At 40.9% G+C, this 22,455-nt stretch overlaps 1 protein-coding gene across 2 annotated transcripts in view; it reads right to left on the reverse strand.

Annotated features, from left to right (window-relative positions):
* Positions 1-22,455, reverse strand: part of NELL2 (neural EGFL like 2) — a 159,672-nt gene that overhangs the window by 123,873 nt on the left and 13,344 nt on the right. For both annotated transcript variants that reach the window (XM_054178040.1, XM_054178039.1), the window contains exons 3-5: positions 12,205-12,355; positions 1,550-1,723; positions 1,343-1,439 (exon numbers count right to left, since the gene is read on the reverse strand). In XM_054178040.1, coding sequence (XP_054034015.1) covers positions 1,343-1,439; positions 1,550-1,723; positions 12,205-12,355 — 422 coding nt within the window. The remainder of the gene's footprint in view (positions 1-1,342; positions 1,440-1,549; positions 1,724-12,204; positions 12,356-22,455) is intronic.

Raw genomic sequence — 22,455 nt, forward strand, 5'->3', positions numbered from 1 at the left:
TGGGTTTTTTTTAAGCAAACTTCATCTTAGTCTTTTGGAGGAGAAGAGAACAGATTCAGAACTGAAAACAAAAACAAAGTCAGTTTTCAAATCTGAGTGCCCCACTTCCTGTGCAACAAGGACATAAATTAGCATTTATGTACAGCAAACAGTATTTCAACACCCAAAAAGTTATTTCAGCACAAAAGCACAGAACTGGCCATGAAAATCATAGTCAAAGTGATCTACTGCAGAAAAAAAAAAAGCGACTGGGTCTGTGATCCTCATAATCAATTCTGTTTTGCAGCTCAAGTTAAAAGATACCTACTGGGAGGCAAATGGGACTGCAGTGTGGAAGGCATCCACAGGGAAGCCTGCTTTTGTTAAAGGAGCTCCAGTGAAGACTGATGTCAAACCACAGATAGTAACTGCAACCCATGAGTGCTACCTAATGGACTCATAGAAATCAAAATTTAGACTCCACTTCAACATAGCATTCATGTCTCCAATCTCACTACGGACCAAGTGCTTTCTGTATATACACATTAAAGTAGAAGTAAGCAAAAAGCAAGCACAAATTTTCTTCCTCTGGAGAGAAAAAAAAAAGCATTCTCTTCCTGATGCTAAAGTTATCTCCCATTTCTGAGCCACAAAGATACAGTGCTGAAATCTATATCATACAGAGACAATGAAATTGAAGTTCCCTAGACTGTAGCGTTCTGTGACACATAACAAATGCATCTAGATATGAAACAGACAATAATCTGACTGCTTATTTCTTGGAATTCAGACATTTACCTTTTCCCGTCTCAAGCTGCCATTGGTTTTGTTTGTTTGGTAACACTGAGCCACACACATCTGACTCTGCAGCTTTAGTTAGTGAAGTCCAGTTTGGTGGAAACACCATTCACTGCATCAGATATACTGACAGACAATACCCCACAGCCCAAAGACCTGTGCTATGATTACAGAAGCAGAGGCTAGTTGAGGCTGGGAGGCACCTGCTGAAATTGTCTATTCCAATTCCCCTGCTCAAGCAGGAAACCACAGATTTGAATATCTCCATAGTAGTCTTAACTCTGACAAGCCTCATAGTAGGAACTTTTTTCTAATGTCCAGATGGACTTTGATGTGTTTCAGCTTTTGCCCATTGCTTCTTGGCCTGTCAGAAGGCACTACTAAGGAGAGTCTGGATCCCTCATTTTCATTCTCCCTACACAATTCAGGTATTATACATTTTGATCAGATCAAGCCTTCTCTTCTCTAGGCTGAACAATCCCAGCTCTCTCCTCATAGAATAGATGCTCCTATCCTTTAATCATTTTTACACACATTCACTCTTTTCCTTTGAGGGAATGCATACCTTAAAATAGCCATGTGCATTATTCCTCTGCCCTAGCCAAAAGGTTGTACCCAAAGGTAAGTCCATGAAGGGCTTCTCCACAACTCTCTCATAAATTCTGAAAAGGAAGCAAAACAATATAGTCTCAAGTTGTTATCATTGCATTTACTCAGAGCTGTAATGTTCCAAAAAGGAACAACTTTTAATAAAACAGCACTCTTCACTTACTTATTGCAGTCCACATGTAAAATCAAGTGAGAGGCACTGATTGCCAGGGAAAGCCTGTGCCATTTATCATCTGCCAAAATGTATGGGAATACTTCCGTGTGGGAGCGATGACTGCCTGAACGATAATGCAACCTGATTTCATTTCGATGACCACTGCTTTCCAGCTCCAGGTACCTGTACCATAAATGCACCATCATGTCATGAACCATTCTTATCAGCGCAGCAACATTTTACATAACATTACCATTATTGTCATGCATAAACTATTTAAAAGAAAGAGAAAGACAAGCAAGGAGACAGAAAGATGAAAATAAACACTTTTCACATTTCTACTGTATCATTCTTCTCAGTAACACATAATCCTAATTTTAATGTAAGTACACAAGATCCCAAGACAAGTATTTTATTCCCCCCCGGAATGCAATTTCCATGACATGATTTGATTGCAAATATAATTACTGTATTATCATCATTACTGAAGAAAATATATAAAGTACTACTGGAACATTGTGTCCACTTCTGGGCCCCTCAGTTTAAGAAGGACCTCAGGGAAGTGCTTGAAAAAGTCCAGCACATAGCCACAAATATGATGAAGGGAGTGGAACAGTTTTCTTATGAGGAGAATCTGAGGGAGCTGAGGCTCTTTAGCTTGGAGAGGAGGAGACTGAGGAGTCACCTTATTCATAAGTATATAAGTATGCAAAGGGTGAGTCCCAAGAGGGTGGAGTCAAGCTCTGCTCAGTGATGCCAATGACAGGATGAGGAGCAGTGGGAGGAAGTTGAGGCATAGGAAGTTCCATGGAATCATGAGGAATTTTTTTTTTCCCTGTGAAGGTGACAGAACAGTGGAACAAGCTGCCCAGAGGGGTTGTGGAGTCTCCCTCTCTGGAGATATTCAAAACCTGCCTGGATGTGTTCCTGTGTGATCTGGTATAGGTGATCCTGCTCTGGCAGGGGGGTTAGACTAGATGATCTTCTGAGGTCCCTTCCAGCCCCTAACATTCTGTGATTCTGAAAAATTGCCTCATCCTGAAAGGACAGTAAGGAGAAGCTGAAGGTGTGGATGCACAGGCTTTGCAATAGGGACATAATCAACTACTACCAAGCAGGGAAATAAGGAAAAACTGAGACTGAACAACTGCTTTGTTTGCTTTCAGATGTAGTGTTAAGGTCTCCTTTCTTTTTTTTTTTTTTCTTTGTAATGAAATTTCTCCAAAGAAATACAAAAATCAGAGTTATGTGTAAATACTTGCTTTGCTAAATAATTGGGGGGGAGGCATATGAATACATGTATGTATACATAGATATGGTTAAAAAACCTCAGAGTATTTCAGCTGCTTAAGTGTACTATATGCCAGCTTTGCAGATAGTGAAAACAAGCTTTATTGGTGAAATGCCAGCAGATCAATTTAAAAAGCACCTCATAACCAAAATTGCTACTGAAGCCAACTTATTGCTTATCATAGAATCAATTAGGTTGGAAAAGACCTCAAAGATCATCAAGTCCAACCTGTCACCCAAGACCTCATGACTACTAAACCATGGCACTAAGTGCCACGTCCAATCCCCTCTTGAACACCTTCAGGGATAGCGACTTCACTACCTCCCTGGGCAGCACATTCCAATGGCTAACAACTCTGTGAAGAACTTTCTCCTAACCTCAAGCCTAAACTTATCAGACCATATAATGTGATAAACCATATAATGACAAACCATAAAATGGGGAAAAAGAAAGGCAAGGATAAATTGAAACATTGTCTCCTGGTAGAAGCAACAGCTAGCCTCTACACTCTTCAAGGTCAATGCCAAGAACCGAGGTCAGCACACAGATGCAGGTAGACTGTATGCTACACCGGTAGACATACAGTCAGTACCAGAAGGTATACAATGAATGCTCATGCAGGCAAGATAATGGAATCTCCAAAAATGCAACATGGATTTCTCAATAAAAAAAAAAAGAGATGGCTGTAAAAATTTAAGGAATTAAGAACTGCTGAGACAAGATGCTGACATTTGATGATACTCCAATAAGCAAGGAACTCTTTCTAAGAAAGCATCTAACGTCTGAAGGCTTGACGATTGTTAGGGAAAATATGCACCAAAATGAAAGAGAAAATAATGGCCACTAGAAGAATTACTGTGAGAATAATTGTGGTTTACTACTAGTCAGTAGAGGCAGCAGGAAAACACAATTAGAAAAGCAAGCAGAATGACAGCCAGAAGAATATTGCCTTCAGCTTGAACTAATGCCATGACACAGGGAAGTGAATGTGAATCATTTTCACTTGAGTTTTGCTTTCTATCCCACTTTTCTACATTTGTTTAACTGCCAGGACTTAAATGGCTCCAACTTAGTCTTGCAAATTTCAGGAGATAGGACAAGCCCCAGCACTGATAAACCGATACAGGTAGAAATGCAAAGTCTGAGCCCAGTGAGGCTTCCTGCACTGTCTTTGATGCTGTAGTACTCGAGTACCTGTTCCCCAGAAGTTTGGAAGAATCTTTGATGAATTAAACTAAACCTTAACAAATACATGTGTATTTTAAAAATCCATTTACAGTGACAAAATACTCTACACTCCTCTGTACACTCAGGATTACTAATCTTTTGAGAGAGAAGAGAGGGTAATGTTGGTTCCTAAAGGATTTACTCCCAAAAGGAACAGTAACTGCATCATACTGCAGTCTTCTAATCAAGAATCTCATTATCCGAAGGTTTTACGGGAACCTCATCAGCTGAATCACTGTTTTCTTATCTAATCCAGCCCACCTATTGCAGGGAGAGCAGCAGCCAAATAAGTCCTATTATTAACATTGCTGCTGCTGCTTCTCTCAGCAACTCCAAGGCACTCTTCTATGCTACAAAGGGCAAGCAGCTCTTGAAGTGAAAAATAAACCACAATTAGAAACAATACAAGAGCAGAATCTGTTTCCCTCTTTTCTAACATCCATGATCCCTGTGGTTGTTTAATCAATACCAGCCTACCTGATTTTAACCCCCCCAAAAACCACACATGCTTTGGGTCAAACAGATTTAACTTCACAGGGAGATGATATGTGCTTAGGTTTACTTACACTTATACATACGGAGAAAGAAGTGCCAGCCTGAATGAAAAGGTTGTTACATCTCCACAGATCACTCTGTGCATGCACAATCATTGCAAAGGCAACAGCCAAGGCCATTGTTAAGATCAGTGCCCTGCTTGGAACTGAGCCAGACAATGATCCCTCATGTACTAAGGCTGAGCCTATCTTCACAAGTGGAAATTTGTCTCTAATGCCCTAAAGGAATTTGAAACAGAAAACAGTGATGTTTTCTCTGCTGCCTAGCTCTGATCTATTGTAACAGCTGTGCAAGAATTGAGTCAGCAGATCTGCTCAGCTGCTGAGCTGCTACTGACCATCCTGGCAAAGGGCAGGTGGTGTCCTTGTGCCTGTGGAGGACCTACTCCTAAGACTGCAACAGACCAGAGCCAGGGGAGACTGTGGAAGTAAAAGTCAGGACATACAGCAAAAGTGCTACAAATTTAGGAGGTGAAACACCAGATGGTCCTGGTGTATGCAGTAGTAATCTTTGAGAAAAGGGAGGTATGGCTCTTCCAGCTTACAGGCAGCACTGGTAACAAGAAGCTTTTTAAGGCTCACTCACTCTTTTGGCATGCCTGTTCACGCAGCAAAGGCACATGATAGCTGCCCACTCTTACTCCAGGCAACTAAAAATTTCTACTTCAATCTACAGTATGTAGACAAATATTCTAGAAGCTAAAGGCAAGATACCATGGAGCTTTTTAGCTTTTGCTACCCACATTTATAGGTATAGTGTTAAAAGAGTCCTTCACAGCTCTTTGATGTAGACTAAGAAGAAAAGGAAAACTTAATAATGTTAAAGACCAAAATGTACTTAAAGAAATTTTGATTCCTCATCTCCATTACTTATAAAAATCTTCATCTGGAGATTTCTGATAGAAAAGATGTGGCTTCCTATTCATTGCAAACTAGAGCTACAATAGCAGCAAGCAGTTAGTTCTGCTAAGTGTAGGTTATGAAGATATAAAAGCAACTCATGCCAGCCAGCCACCATGTTCAGCAATGTGCTATTTGCTATTTTCCATGGTATGATGACTGGGCAGACAGAAGTATGAGCTTCATTTTTTTATCTGGAAGTAACACTAAAAAGTGTTCTGAAACATTAACTAAGAGTTTTTACTGCTTGGTGCATGCCCTAGAACGATATGACATTATAATTCTCCCCCAAGTGGATTCTAAATGCCAAGCAGCATCTGCTTTATAGCTGTAAAAACCTAGTCCCCATCACTCACAAAATTGTTTGGCCTTACTGGCTTTGCCCTGAATATCTAAAGCTCTACCTAGGCAAGAGATGACTGGCAGTTTAGGAGTGATAAATAAAAAACTGGTCTTCACTTCTCTAGATATAAAATTGGTAGCCCTTAGTGCAAGTGCACAGTGGACAGGAAAGTGACCGGTTCAGTTTCTAGCTGAATACAGCTTTAGAGCCAGACAAGAATTTTCTGACATAGGATATTTTTGCTGAAGAATGCTGAACCAGTCATTAAAACCAAAACTTTTGACAGAAACATTCTCTCGGCGAGGCTTGTGTGGTCCAGGATGAAATGCTCATTGAAATGAAACCGAGAGCAAATCTAAGACTCTCTGACAGATTGTCTCAAGTACTCTTTAATATTGCAGTTAATTACCTTTTTGAAAACAGAGATCTCATGAAGGACAACTGCAGAGTCCTGCATTCTGGGGAGGAATAACACCAGGCAACAGTACAGACCAGGAGATTTCCTGATGGAAAGTGGCCCCATGGAGAAAGACCTTTGACTCCTAGTGGACAGCAAGTTATCCATGGGACAACGGCCCTTGTGGCCAGGAGGGCCAATGGCATCCTGGGGTGCATCAAGAGAACTGTGACCTCTAGGGAGGTTCTCCTCCTGCTCTGTTCTGTCTGCCCTGGTGAGACCACACCTGGAATACTGTGTCCAGTTTTGGGTTCCCCAGTTCAAGAGAGTCCAACAAAGAGCTACAAGAATGACCAGGGGACTCGAATATCTCGCCTCTGGGGAAAGACTGAGAGAAGCAGGGTTGTTAACCTTGAGAGGAGAAGGCTGAGGGGGGATCTTACTAACATCTATAAATATCTGAGGTGTGCATGCCAGGATGAAGGTGATGCTCACTTTTCAGTGGTGCCCAGTGATAGGACAGGGAACAATGGGTACAAGCTGGTGCATAGGCAGTTCCACCTCAACACGAGGAGACACTTCTTTATGGTGATGGTGACAGACCACTGGAACAGGCTGCCCAGAGGGGTTGTGGAGTCTCCTTCTCTGGAGACTTTCAAAACCCACCTGGATGCATTTCTGCGTGGTCTGCTCTAGCTGATCCCACTTTGGCAGGGCTATTGGAGTCAATGACCTCTGAAGGTTCCTTCCAACCCCTAACATTCTGTGAGTTTGATCTATCCTGGGTTCAGCTAGGATAGGGTTAATTTTCTCCACCAAAATTTGGGAGAGGCCACATGCAGGATAGCCAGCTGAACCAGCCAACACAATACCATAGTCATGATCTGTGTATAAGGGGTGGAGGCAGCTGGCAAGAGCTGTCACTGTGGTTGTCCGGTTCACAGTATCGCCAAGGTTGGAAGAGACCTCAAAGATCATCAAGTCCAACCTGACACCACAGACCTCATGACTACTAAACCGTGGCACCAAGTGCCACATCCAATCCCCTCTTGAACACCCCCAGGGACGGTGACTCCACCACCTCCCTGGGCAGCCCATTCCAATGATGAATGACTCTCTCAGTGAAGAACTTTCTCCTCACCTCGAGCCGTTCAGCAGGGTTTTGGGCACTTGTGTAATAGAAAATGAGACAAGGTCACCTGATGCCCATTTTACATAGTTGTTATGTAGTTCTAGTACACGTTTTACTATAGTTGTTACTCCTATTGTTCATTTGGGTTTTGTATTATTCTATTAAACTCTCCCTATCTCAACCAGCAGAGTTTTGCATTTTGCTCCAAATTTGTCCTTCCCATCCTACCATGGGGAGTGACTGGGCAGGGCAGTTGTATGAGTAGCTGTGTGGGGCTTGACTGTGGCTGGGCTTGGAACCACAACAAGATCCCAGGTGAAGAGAGGTGAAAATCAGCAGAGGGTATTTTCCATAGCAACACAGAGTGTACTAAGAGGAGGACAGTAAAACCACTCTCTCTGGTTGACATGATGGGGCTCTTCCACTACACAGAATTTAATCAAAAAAAGTAAGCAAGGTACAACAGTAACCTAAATTCAGTGAGCTGATATCAAGTCCTATGCTACTTAATTAAACCCAGCAAGGCCCGTTCCCTGGTCTTAAAGACGAATATTAGCCATAATGCTCCACTACCACTCCCATGCATATGGGTGCTCTTTCCCACTTTTTCCCTGAAGTGGGTAGGGTTTTCCATACTGCCTACAGGGAACAGTCCCAGACCAGTGATACCCCACAAATCATGTGCTTACATCTGCAAGGATACTAATGGCAGGAGACAGAAGCATGCCTAGAAAGATGCTAACAAATATGTGGAATGGACAACAGGCCAAAGCTTTAGCCTGGGTGCTGTTCAGTTTACTAGCATACCCCTGGCCAGGCACTATCGATAAAGCATTTTACTGCATCAAGAGAAAACTAAACCAAACAAACAAAAAAAACCCAAACCACAAAACCAAAAAAACCCCACCACCTCAGAACGCTTGTCTCAAATGGAAAAGAACAAAGTTCAAATTCCTGCTCCAAAGCAGGCACAGCAAAGATTAATGGTGTAAGGAAAATACCTCTGAAGTACACCAACCAGCAAGCTACTCATCATTCTGTCTTTTACATATCTTCTGCTGTTTATTTTCTTCTACTACAAAAAAAGGTCAACCCTTTCAGCTTTGCTCTAGCCCAATGACTGCTCATTGCACTACATAGTTATGGAGGGCAACTAGGGAGGGGGAAGGTGCTCTCCTGATGTACACTGGAGTCAGATCCCCATGCTGCAACATGCAGCAAGAACAACTGTGTTGGGATGCTCATGGGAGAGAACAGCCAGGTGACAGTTGACTGGAAAGGCAGAGAGACATCATGTCTGTACCCTACTGAAACTAATAAAGCATGTGGGGAAAAAAAATATGTCAGTAAGATCTTGCTTCTATCAACACCTTTCAGCCCCTCATCTAGCTTCAGTGGGGGTGCTGTGAACTGGAAGACTTTGTTGGCTTTGAAGGCAAGAACTGGCATAAACCATCCCTCTCTCTTCCTTTCTTGACAAAATTTCTCCACAGAGAGCAGTACGACTGTAAATATAATAAACAGCTTTCCTATATATATATATATATAAGAAACAGCAAAAGCCAGTTTCAGCCAAAGTCCTCCTGTTTCCTGCCATGACAGAATACAGATTTCTTTGTTATTTGCTAAACAGAAACCCTTCCAAACAACAGAATAACAACAGTATTTGTCAAAACCCACTTTTCAATTATATTCAATACTGGTTTTCAGTGTCATAAGCAGGGATGAATATTTTGTCTCTTGTTCAAGTAAGTCTGTCACTAGACTCAATATAAACAGGATTCAGGCCCATTTGAGCATTTTGTAACAGGTTCTCAGCTGATTCACCCTGAATTAGCTGGCACTACAATGATTTACTCCAGCATTCAGTCTGGCCTCAGTTGATTTAACAAAAGCTACAGAAAAGTGTTTCTGAGGTGTGTGCATTACAGGAGCTTACACCCCAGTGGCAAATTTTGTTTCTTTCCTTTTGTTCACAAAGTATAAACTAAAGGAAGGGACACACACACAAAAAACCCCACCCCAACAACAACAACAAAAAAACACCAAAGCCACAAGCAATAGATACAAAGTATCCAAGTTAATAACTTATTCTATGACCAAAACTTAAAGGAACAGGTCCCTCCCAATGTTATGAAGACATGAAACAGAGTATCACACAAAACAGCTGCTTTACAAATACTTCCATCCAACCACACAATTCAGGGACAGAGGTTAGTCTCCCAAACCAACAGAACCAAGGAACGTTTCTTTTTTAGGATAGAGCTCAGCCAGTCTGTCAGTGTCCACAGAGAGAATCCTTTGTCCCACAAAATCATCTCACACATTAGAAAAGCAATGAATGAAAGAGAAAATACTTCTACCTTTTTCTTTGCTTGGTTTTGGGTTTGGTGGGGTTTTTTTGTTTGGTTTGGGTTTTGATTTGGTTTGTTGGGTTGTTTTTTTTTTTTGGGGGGGGGGGGAGGGGGATGGGGTTTTGGAGGAATTTTGTTTTGTTTAGTTTATTTATTTCTTGGTTGGTTGATTGGGGTTTGGGGGCTTGTTCCAGGTCTTTTTGTCATTTTTGGTTTGGGTTTTTTCTTACACCTTTGATGAAACATGCAAACTGCATCGAAATAAGGCTGAGACCAGAGGACTCTTAAATAACTACAAGAATTCAGATCAAAAGCAATTGATTAGTAATAGTTGTCAAAGCAGTAAAAAAGAGCAACTAAGATTCACTACCAAAACCAAAAACAAATAAATAATACAGAACATTACAACCTTCCACTCTCCCAGGAAAGAACAGCTACTTCTTTTTGGCACATGGAACAGCCACATGCAGCTTTAACATTTGAAAACTAAGCCTGTGTTATTTTTATCTAACATCTTCTCTGCAAGTTATTGATGGGGAGGAAGAGAGCACTTCTCAAATAAAACCAACAGAACTCTATTGGCTTAAGTGGTAAATGATGAAAGTTTTTCTCAGTGTGACACGTTTGCAGCAGATTTTTTACAATATCAGAGAGAAGGCTTCACACTGCAGTCCAGAAATACAGACACTCATGCATCAAGAGCAGGGAATAAAGCATTCCACTTCTATTTTAATACAATGGTCAAATCACAGAACAGAACTCGTGCATCAGGAGTTCACCTCTGGCAACCTATCTCCTTGTACACCTCAATCAGTAAGAGAAATGGTCTTCCTAGATACTGAAAGAGGTCTTAAGCTGCTGTACAGTACAGCCCATTTGATGGCAATCACAAGACTTCCATGTCTATGAAAACATTTGCCAAGCAAGGCAGAAATAGAATAAATTAGCAGAGACACACAATTAAATATAGGGAATACCCACCCATAATTTCTTATTGATTTCAGTGCTCTGCTTCCAGGTATAAAAAGCATTAAGTGAAGGAAAGAATGGTTAAACTACAATCCAGTGAGTTCATCCTTCAAGGGCCCTAGTATGTGTATCTCAAGAGATATGAATATAACATTAGTAGCATAAAGTTATCTAACCATGAAGGGAAGAAAAAGCTTTATTACATCTCTCCATTGTTGCCAATTAAACAGAAATATATGATGGAATAGTGAGATCTGACATATATTACAACCCTGTTGCAGATTAAAATCATCTCTCTGCTGGTTTTTCCCATTAAGAAGGTGAGACAAATTCAAAAGTGAAGTGAGGAGGATAATGCAGCTTAAACTGAAGGCTGAGAGGAAGCACAATTTTTTTTGCCATCAGAGAAACTACAGAAGGCTGAGGCTGATGCAAAGGAGTGGAGTCAGGTAGTCTGGCATTGCTCCTTCTACCAGCTGCGATGGCTGTCGTGACAGAACTCACAAGTTAAGACCTAAAGGACTGTTACAAACAAATTTGCTTTGCTTTGTTTTGTTTTTAACAGGTGAATTGCAGAAGATGGGACTTCTGGGAAATGAAAGTAGAATCAGAGCATCTTCCAGCACAAAATAATTGTCACCATGACTGCTAAGGAAAATTTGTACACTCGTGTAAAAGAAAAGGACATTTTGCTTCGCTTGAACATCTGTTTTTACCTTTTTTTCCTGTTGTTTTTTGTTGCGTGTGTTTTTTTTTTTTCCTTCAGTAAGACCAAGCAAGAATTAAGGAATTGTACACAGGAAAATAAAAAGGACTATGACCCTAAAGCAGAGATCATCATCATGTTGCTTGTGCTAATCACTGCTAAGGAAGTGCACACTTTAAAACTCCTTTTTGTTGTGTCACAGAATCGTAGAGCAGTTACCTTTAACAGCTATTGTTCAGACACACCTAAAGAATATGTTATTTCTCCAGCAGTCGTTATCCTTTTCAAGGGACAACCCTTAAACGTTCTGTGTCATTCACTTAAGATCTCCAAGGCTGACAACATTTCAAGTAAAGCACTCTGCTATTCATGGGAGGTGTAACTGGAGGATTTTTTTGCCCTTTGATGGTTTTTTTTTGAACTGCAGTGTTAAAAAACAACTGGTGAAGAGGTGGACACGCAAGAGCAGGCTTTGTGAATCACTAGCTATACTAATGTGACAGTTTTACAGCAGCTGAGCATCTAGTCCTTACAGTTACGAATGACAACAGAGAACTGGCTTTCCATGCCCCTGGTGGCAAAAGACTAAATTTAAAGAGTAACAGCTGTTCCACTTTCCCTTGGCTGATTTGGACTTGTGAATTTTTATGAATCTGTACAATATGCCTACCCAAATGCTATAAATATTTGCAAATGCTCTTTATACAACAGTTTTGCCCTATTTGTTTTCGATATTTGGCTGCATAAATACATCCATTTTCATTAACTAGCATACAGGTAGCGGTACTTACCTGTGATCTAAATGATGAATAGAGAGAATAACCCCTGAATTTAAATGGGCTTGTTTTAAGGTCACCAGGATTGTGAATTCATATTTATTTCTTAACTTCTGAAAAAATATTTCAGCTGTTTCTGGAGATGCCTTGACACTTCTTGAAGTATCTAAAGAACAAAAACAACAGGGGGAAAAAAAAAAACACTCAGTATAAAAACTTGGTTTACTTTATGTCGGCTACTCAAAAAACATCAAGCTGTTTCGGAGTAGAACAACTGAACAGACCAAAAGTCTTTTAAACACCAGCTTTTACATGCAATAGGAGCGAGTTCAATGAGAGAGGACACATTTATTAGGACATCTATTCTATTCTGGCTAGGAGGGGGAGTTGTTTATAAGACAGGGTCATAACTCTTACTTTCTCTGTAGATGACCAGATGTTACCTTTAATATCCCATCTAAAATAGGGACACACTAGCAGTGAACCACAGAGTGACAACACTAGATATGAGCCTGAGCTGTGAAGCACAAACTGAGCAACTTTTTAAATGACTTCTACAAAAGCATTATGCTTAATAGCTATGAAAAATTCATTTTAAAAAATAATAACAAAAAAGTATCAGCAGTGTCCCTCTAGGGACAACTTACTCAGCTTTAAGTAATAGTTAAATATTTATAACTTAAAAAAAATCTTTCAAAACACATTGTTGCTAATTAACCACTATGCACCAATTGTGCAGTATGTTGCTGCTGCTTCTTATTGAATCACAGAATTGTCAGGGTTGGAAGGGACCTCAAGGATCATCTAGTTCCACCCCCCGCTGCCATGGGCAGGGACACCAGGTTGCTCAGAGCCACATCCAGCATGACTTTAAAAACCTCCACCACCTCCCTGTACAACCTGGTGAAGAACTTCTTCCTAACATCCAATCTGAGTCTACCCACTTCTAGTTTTGCTCCATTCCCCCTAGTCCTATCACTACCCAACATCCTGAGGAGTCCGTCGCAAGCTTTCTTGTAGGCCCCCTTCAGATACTGGAAGGCCACAATAAGGTCTCCTCATAGCTGCCTCCCCTCCAGACTGAACAGCCCCAGCTCTCTCAGCCTGTCTCCATAGGAGAGGTGCTCCAGCCCTCTAATTATCCTTCTTTGGACACATTCCAGCATGTCCAGACCTTTCTTGTAATAGAGGCTTCATAACTGGAGACAGTACTCCAGGTGGGGTCTCACCAGAGTGGAGTAAAGGGGAGGAATCACCTCCCTCAACCTGATGGCTATGCTTTCCCTTGATGCAGCCCGTGATGTGATTGGCTTTCTGGGCTGCAAGTGCACATCGGCGGCTCACATTGGGCTTCTCACCCACCAGTACCCCCAAGTCCTTTTCTTCAGGGCTGCTGTTCTTGCATAAGATGTCATGAACATTAGTTAGAGTAATTGCACAGACACAATAAAGACTTGTTTTTTAAAAAACCCTACATTTCTGCTGAATTTGCATGGAACATGCATGGAAAATTAAAAGGCCCAACCTTAAGCCCTCTAGAGAGCCAATTTACAAAGATGTCAAACGCTAGAAAAACAATTGCCAAGGTTTCCCGTAATACATTATGGGAGAAAAAAATTAATATACATTTTTAATGCACAAAATCAATTCATTAGCATGTGTAATCAACTGTGTAAGAACTAAATCAATTCACAAGCTTCTTGTCATTGCAATTTGACCATCCTGCTCTAACTGGAGGACACTAATTCAGGGCTGGCAACAGCAGCAGAGAGCTAACTGCAACAGAAATTATTTTCTCTTGGCAGCACTGAAGCTGAGCTCTCAAGCTTCCACCACTGTTTTTAAAACAGGTTTATTCTTCAAGCTGTAGCTATGAAGATGCTGCTCTGCATTAACAGCAAATATTTTGTCATGGTTTATAGATGAGAATATTTTTAATGTGCTTAAGGAATGCAACAATCTGTGCAATCCTGACGCTCCTGAATAGTGTCACACCAAGTTGATTAATTTTTTTCCCAAAGCCAAATCCAGAGGGGAGGAGGAAAGGACAGAAGAAAATTTTTAAAAAAAGGAAAGAAAGAAGAAGAAAGAGGAGGGAAAGGGAAAAAAAAGATTATTTACAGCCTTTTCTGGTGAAACGTCACATCTTTTCTACTGCGGCTTGCATAACTCCCTCACTGAGGCAGACATGCATGGTATTTTAATGGTATTGTTAATAAATCATAAAGCAACTCAAATACATTTACATCAAGTGTTCATTTTCAGCCAAGGGACACTAACAGAGTGGAATGACATAGGTTCACATGCTGGAAGACAGTTTAACTGCATTGACAATTTCTAGCAATATAAACAATCTACTCCCAAGAGGCAGAGCAGAGGAAGGACACACAAGAAACATATTCTCTAATCATCATCACAGAATCCTCACACACTGCAGTTATCAGCAGCAATTTTCCTACTAAGATACAGAACAACACAGGTAAATAGAGATATGGAACCCAAGTAGAAGTCAGTAGGGTCAAACTCCAAGACACAAAGCACATAAATGCATTAAGCTACAGAATAAATGCTACCCATTTCCATGGATGCACATTGGTGTTGGACACAATATTTATGGTTTAACATGTCAGCAGGAAAAGACAGAAGATATAGACATCAAATGTGAATTTGATGGGAAGATAGGAAGAGATTTGGAGGAAAAAAAGGTCAAGAAAGATATAAAAGAGAAAGTTATGTCAGAATTGTGGGAAGTAGAAAAAGTGCAGAAAATTTCCTGGCTGTTCTTGTTCTGTTCCTATTGTCTCAAAGGGATTTCTTTCAGGTTTCTCTCAAGACAGTAAAGTGAGACAGTGAGAAGGAAGATGAGAAATGTAGAATTACTACCTTTTTCCAAGAATTTGCATTTTTCCTGTGCAGCTCCAAATCCCAGAAGTGGTAAGGTGCCTGTCTGTTCCTGTTACCCTCCAGTTTACCCCTCCACATCATTCCTAGTTTTAACTGCCATTGAACCCTACATGATAAATGCGCTATGTTGGAAGTGGAAAAATAACCCACAGAGACTACACTTACTTAAAATCCACAACATTTCAGCTCCTAAAAAAACTTATTTCTACCAGTTCCTCTGATATTCTCATCAGTAAGTGATAGAAGAGAGCATATGCATAACACCCCTACCATTATACAAGGTCAGTTCCAATCATACATGAATAATTATCTCTCCCTCCTGCATGCACTCTTATTTGAACTGGAGCTATTGGGGTGCTACATATGGCCAGTGCTTTAGCAAGGAAACAAAACCACATGGAGCTCTCCTAAGCCCTCCCAATCCTCATAGCTGTGCTAGCAGCTGGGAGAAATAAAGTACTACCTCTATATGCACCAAACAGGAATTTTTTTTGAGGTCTACTTGTGTCACCTCTCTGAACCATTACCTAATCACTAGTTTGGACAAGAGTTTTCCATCCTTTTCTCTATAAATCTTATAATCATTCATCATGTCTTTAGACTATCTTCTTGAATACAGACAAAAGTATCAAGACCTAATCAGATCATGCTGGAAGCCTATATATAAAGATTATGTTCAGAGGGATGGAACACCTCTGCTGTGAAGGCAGGCTGACAGAACTAGGGCTGTTCACCTTGGAGAAGAGAACTCCAAGACGACCTTACAGCTGAATTTCAGTACCTGAATAGGACCTACAGGAAGGCTGGGAAAGAACTGTTTAGAAGGGCTTGTAGTGGCAGGACAAGGGGCAGTGTTTTTAAACCAGAGCAGGGTAGATTTAGGTTAGATGTAAGAAGTTAGTTCTTTACAATGACAACAGTGGAATACTGGAATAGGCTGCACAGAGGTGGTTCAGACCCCGTTGCTGGAGACTTTCAAGGTCAAACTTGATGGGACCCTGAGCAACTTGGTCTAGTTGGAGATATCCCCGCTCACTGCAGGGGGGTTGGACAATGGGGGGTTGGAGGGTCCCTTCCAACCTGACACATTTTGTGATTCTGTGGTTGTCACATTAGCTGCTAGGGAATTAAATTACCAAAACACATGGCCATTTGGTTTCAATACTGCAAACAGATCAGTTCATACTGGTGCATCAAAGAGCTACAGAGCCTTTTGAATTAGTGCCCTTTGCTCAGGGCAGACATCAGGTGGATTTCTTAAAAAAAGACCACTGAAAGGTCCCTGATCCATTAGATTCATTCTTTGCACTAGCACAGCATTGCAAATCCCTCATTTCAACTGCCTTCAAACTCTAGAGGTAGGTGCTTGATAGATCACGGGCTATGCTCAATAAATACTGATTCAGGCTTGTTCTTGACATTTGGCTTCTAGTAATCATTTTATGACCCCAGGAAAAGACTTTACTGAAACTGGACTTCTTCCATAATAGCTCAGAAAAATCAAACTGCAATATCTCAGATAATTTGTGGTTGCTCAACAGTTACATAAAAACCTCATATGGTAAACATTTCTAACACACAAAACCAAAGGCATAAGTCTTTTGATATCAGAATGAAAAAATAAGGAGAGAATTATTAGTTGAATGGGAAATTTGCATCTGGTCATGATACTTCTACGCTAGGCTTCCTACAATATTGCATGTGTTTGGTTTGATCACACTATGACAACTCAAACCCATAGCGTCAACATTCTAATTCATACAAGAATGAAGTTCAAAGTGACAGTGAAAGAAATAAAAATCCAAGCTCAAACCACATTGCATTCCTCTTCAAGTTAAGGGTTACAGAAAATGCCTTTAGAAGGAACATCAACAAACAAAGCTACTCTGCAACATGCAAATTAGCAGAAGTACTGAAAACAACACAACAGACTTGGGGGAAGGAGGCTGGTGGAAAGGAGAGTTAACCTGTACCATGGTTGGCAGTAAAAACAATTTACAAGGACACACACAAACAGGAGGTGGTGGTCAATCAGATGCAGCTTCTTGTAATGAGGTGATCAGGTGGTCACAGGTGCAGAAATCCAGGTCTTTTAAGATCTAACATTACAAAACAATCTGAAAACCCAGTGAAGAAAAACCAATGAGTATGAGAACCTGCAGGAGCTCGGCCATTCAGATGACAAATTCCGTGGCTGCCTCTACCTTGCATTTGTAACAGCCCTCATGACTAGGACAATCTGCAGCAAGAACCAAGGCAACACAGCATATCCTGGAGGTGTCAGGTGCAGATATTGTCCTTTCAGTCATGATCATGGAGTTGCTATTATTGCACTATAACCAAAACAGTAAGTCTAATTTTTGACAGGACTCATTCTACAGCTCCAAAGGCACCTGTCTAAACTGGTGCTGCAGAACCAGGTGGCTCTAACCTTTGCCACCAGCCTTTAATTCCTTCTCCACATCCCTATGGTGGCAACAGCATTCACACAAACAATGAGGAATCATAGCAGGCAACTGATCTAGCTTTAACTAGCCCAGCCCAGCCCCAGCCCCCCAAAAAAGGAACTGGGAGCAGCCATGAATAAGTTACTGGAGGCAAGAAGCAGGAAGATTTTCATGCACAGCACCAGAGGGTACAAAATCACAAAGTAAAAAGACTACACGCAAAACCAGTTTAGGACAAGCCATTCACTACAGATGTTTTCCAGTCTATGATAAAAGCAGAGTTATTAAATTTAATTGACAACTTGCCTTAGTACTCTTGAGTTTCTGAAGTGCATCTAAAGCTAAACATACAGTAGGAACTGAGCTACAAAAACTCCTGCATAAGAGCCTTGAAGGAGGCATTCTAATTAATTGAGCTCCACAATTTGTTTCATGTGCACATAATCAGCTTTTAATAACAGCATCTATAAATCAATTCTGCATCTGGCTGAAGGTTTACTGAACTACCCAAATTAAATTCTAGCAGTTTGGGAGGAAAAGGACTGCAGGCCAAAAAGAGTCTGAGAAATACAATAAGGCTACCTCAGTTTTGTTTCATTTTGCTGTACTAGCTGTAATCAGTGTCACAAGCATATATTCACATTGTGTCACTTCCCTGTGTTAAAATTTTTGGCTAAGCTTTTTCTTCACTAGGGATTTCACACAGCCTACATAGGGCAACAATATCTGAGGCTGTTTACTTTATATCATCCTTTCAAGTAACCAACATGAGCTAAGTTGCTCCCAGCAAAGAGGGCAGCAAGAAAAGTCGATCCAAAAGCAGAATCTTTACAAGGTTGAAAGGGTGCAGTGGATTTTGAAGGGGAGCAAGGTGCATGCAAATTCAGAGTTGCATTCCTGTAGTGAAAACTAACATAGGAAGAAGTTAACCCTATTATTCCAAAACCCTGGTAGATGTGTTACACTTTAGATACTTCAATGGGAAGGTGATTGATTTGCCTTTTTTTTAAGGTACACTTGACTCTTTGTTTGAATGGATACATAAGATAGTGGTGGATAAAACATTTTCAGCTGTTGTTCTTATACATTTGTTCATCCTCTTCTCATAGATTCCCTACTGTTTCAGAGAAAATATCAAAACAGGCAGCTACAGTTTTGTAAACCCACATGAACCTGACTTGGTTTGCCCAAGCCTGTAGGAAGCAGGTCTGCAGAAGTCTGGGGGAAGGTGTTGCAGTTCCACCCCAAATTTAAAAGGTTGTGAGATAACAGTAAACACTGACCCTGTAAGACTTCCACTGGGGCCATTCTGAAAGGGTGTGCATGATCTGCAGGGCCCAGGAGCACTGTCCAGGTGCCAAGGCTGGGTGAACACTAGGACTATGATTGAATTGCCTATCAAGATCCAACCAGGTACGTGTAAAGCTTTATGTTCCCAAGTGCTCCTTATAAACTAAGTACAACCTGGTCTCACCAAAACAAAAACTCACAAATGCAGGGACCAATGACTGTAGTAAATCTCCAAAGCTGAATGATCAGAATGTTAGGATACCCTAAAAGCTGCCCTTGGGGGTTTAGACACCACTACTATAACAGCCAATCCTATGTGCCTCCTTTCCTATTTCCACTAAATTAATACCTCGGCAAGGATGTAAGCAGCAAGAACTGCAAGGGATGGGAAGGAGAGAAGGGGGGCAAAATGCACTTCAGTTAAAACTAAACAATCGAAACAAAAACTGACTTGAAGCCAAATCATTAAATCAAGTAAAAACAAGGGGGGGGAAATGTCACAGTTTGTTCTTGCAGCAACTGGGGAGCTTCCAACTGCCTTCACGTTGCAGCTTTCTCTATTCTGAATGTCAGCTACAGCTTTTGTGTGTCATCCAGCAAGGGATTTCCTCCAGCTCGAACAATATGCAAAGTCCCACACACTCAAAGACTGACAGAGGAGACCAGAAAGACCTGTGTCTGAACACACACACACATACACACACACAGGGATTCTTTCCCCCCAAGTTGTATTGACTGTTCATACTTATATTCTCAAAAATTGTAATTATAGCACTTCTGGCCAAAACTCTGGCTCAACTACAAGCTATACACTTTGTTTAAAGCCATTTTGGCACAGCTGAGAACACAGATCCACTGTGGGACAAGAGGAGGAAAAGGTACTGAGAGCCTGGACACATATGCCTGAATACAGCTGCAATGTTTGTGATCTGAAATAACCAAATCATTATTAAGGACCTAACCAGCTTTTATAATTAGAAGTAGTCTGTGCATTTGCATAAGTAATCATGATTTCATTCAAAATGCGTTGCAATGTTTTCTTCTCCATCGTCAAAGTGCCCAAGGAATCTTTGCCTGGTTTGTTAAGCTTGTTTGCAGTTTTAACTTTGGAGGGGTTTTTTTAAGATAAAGGAACGTTTTAAAACTGTCAACTATGCAAATGAAATTAAACATTAATATTTTATTTAACAGGAGGAAAACCTCATGTTAGAATTAGGTAATTGAGCAGTAGCAAAACCCTCAACCATTTCTGCCAGCTCCTAGCACTGACTTGGAGGAGACAAACTACGGCTATAATACATTATGCATTCTCTGTAAATTGACAATAATACCACCAAAATCTGTCTAGAAGTATTCTGCAAAAGAGATGACACAATGCTAGTTTCAGAGTGATTATACTAGTGGCTGGGTTAAGCCTCTAAGCTTATGCACTAACTGCTTCTAGAAACCAAGGGAAGTTACATCAAGCTGAATATTTTCGTAATGCTAAGCTTACTTTGCACAGCCACACTAATGACTTCCCCTGCTGTAACATCCTCCTTCATATCTCTGTGAGTCTATAACAAATGTTTGGGTGCTAGCCACCAAACTACAATCAAGCTCTTTCTAAACCTGGCCAAATCCTTGAAATGATCTTGATATTTGGGCTATGAAATCACTCTTTGTGGTCCACACATATTTAATTAGGCCACACTATGTGGAATAGGAAATGTGGATCTTTCCTTCTTGGGTTAATGGCTGGATCTGACAATCTTAAAGGTTTCTTTCCAATGAAATGATTCTATGGTTCCTTCCAGCCTGCCACATGCATTACAAGCAGAATCCAACTGCTTCAGTGAAGTTGTCAAATGAATGGGTGCAGCTTTTCAGCATGATTTCCCCACCTAGATTATAGATCAGGATAACAGCCTTTTGGAGGTGGTGTGTCTCAGTGCGTCAGCAGCAAAACACAAACAGCCATGGACAGCACCTTTGCTTGGTTAGTAGATATGTACAAGGAAGGCAATATGCATGAAGTTGTACTGGGCTCTGGGCAACCTGATTCTGATGAGCATGTACCTGCTCACTGCAGGAGGGTTGGACTGGATGACCTTTGGGGATCCCATCCAACCCAATGCTTCTATGCAGAGGGAACAAGCAGCTATTTCACACCACTATAAACACCTATTTGAGCATCAGAACTACCACAATTCTCTCAACCTCAGACTTAATGTGCCATCCTCCCTTTGGCTGTGATGCCTTCAACAAAGAAGGAATTTGCACCAGGATTACAAGTGGGAACCTGTTATTGTAAGGTAAAGCAGCCCAGCTGCACCACAAGAAGTCAGGTATGCGCTGCCAAAAGTATGTCACGTCCATGACCAAGAGTTTGATGACTTTTGGACTCAGTAGGCAAAAAGCAAGTAAGAGCTAAATAAATTACAGTAAAGGCTCTGGTGAGTGTATCTACAGTAGCATATTTCTGACAATTTTTCAAACCTTTTGCAAATGAAAAGAGTGAGAAACCAAACTGTAGGAAAAGCTGAACTTTAACCATGTGGGGCTCCAGATCAGAGGTCTGTATTCTCAGCACAGGAGGCTGAAGCAGCTGATTTGCTTAACAAGCAACACAGATCTCCCACCACGTTAGATTGTTACTGAAACAACTCCCACGGAATTACCAAAGAAAATGTGGATTTCTTGCCTACAAGAAATACTGTCTCTTTCACTGTAACTATGTCATCATCTAGATACTGTCACCAGGAGAGAGGGTGCTACTCAGTGGGGATCTATTACAAGATAACAAAGTGATGAAGATAAAAGATTACTTCTGTTCTTGTTACCGGAATTTCACTCCTAGGCAATTAAAATCTGTGCTGTACGGTATGCTTTGCCCTAGGTATTTATTATTGTAATGCTTTCTGGTGATTTATAGGTTATGGGTTATCAATTATACAATGCAATTGCTTTTTTGATTACCAGTTTTCCCTAGTTTATATTCCAACACTATTCTCAATTTCTCCTTAAATTCTGAAGACACTTTGTATGCGCTCCCTCAAGTACTGCGACTTAGGATGTTGTTGTTTAGGTTTTTTTCACCTATTATGTTTGAACAAGGACACAGAGTTGGTGCAGAGTGGGATTTCTGTCTGTTTCTTCATTTCCAGGCAGGTTTCAGCTACACTTAAAAGGTTACAGCTACTGTAGCTTTATAAATATATGTGTGTGTATATATACATGCACATGCTTAAGCTCCTTTAGGCCCAAAGTGGTTTTCTAGGAGCTGCTTTGAGAACACCTTGAAACCTGTGGAGAAAAATCAAGCCCGTCTTGTTTTCCTTTCTGCTGCCATCTGTAGCATATGCACCTAGCTATGCTTGGCTGCATACTGTCACATGAGCACTTTGTGTCAAACTGACCTAACAGCAAACAAAAATATCACACCAAGAAATGCTGTTGACACTGGGACACAGGCTGAAGAGCACAAGAAAAATAATGCACTGGCTTCCTGCCCTACTGGTACTGCAATAAGGGCATGACACAAATGAGAACTGCTAAAAGGCTGATTCTATTTCCAGTCCCTAGTTGTATAGCACAGGCATAATTTTAAAAGTTATGCAAGTCACACCAAGGGGGAGGACAGGAG

Source organism: Dryobates pubescens, chromosome Z, assembly GCF_014839835.1.
Source record: "Dryobates pubescens isolate bDryPub1 chromosome Z, bDryPub1.pri, whole genome shotgun sequence".
In the NCBI taxonomy this organism is placed as follows: domain Eukaryota; kingdom Metazoa; phylum Chordata; class Aves; order Piciformes; family Picidae; genus Dryobates; species Dryobates pubescens.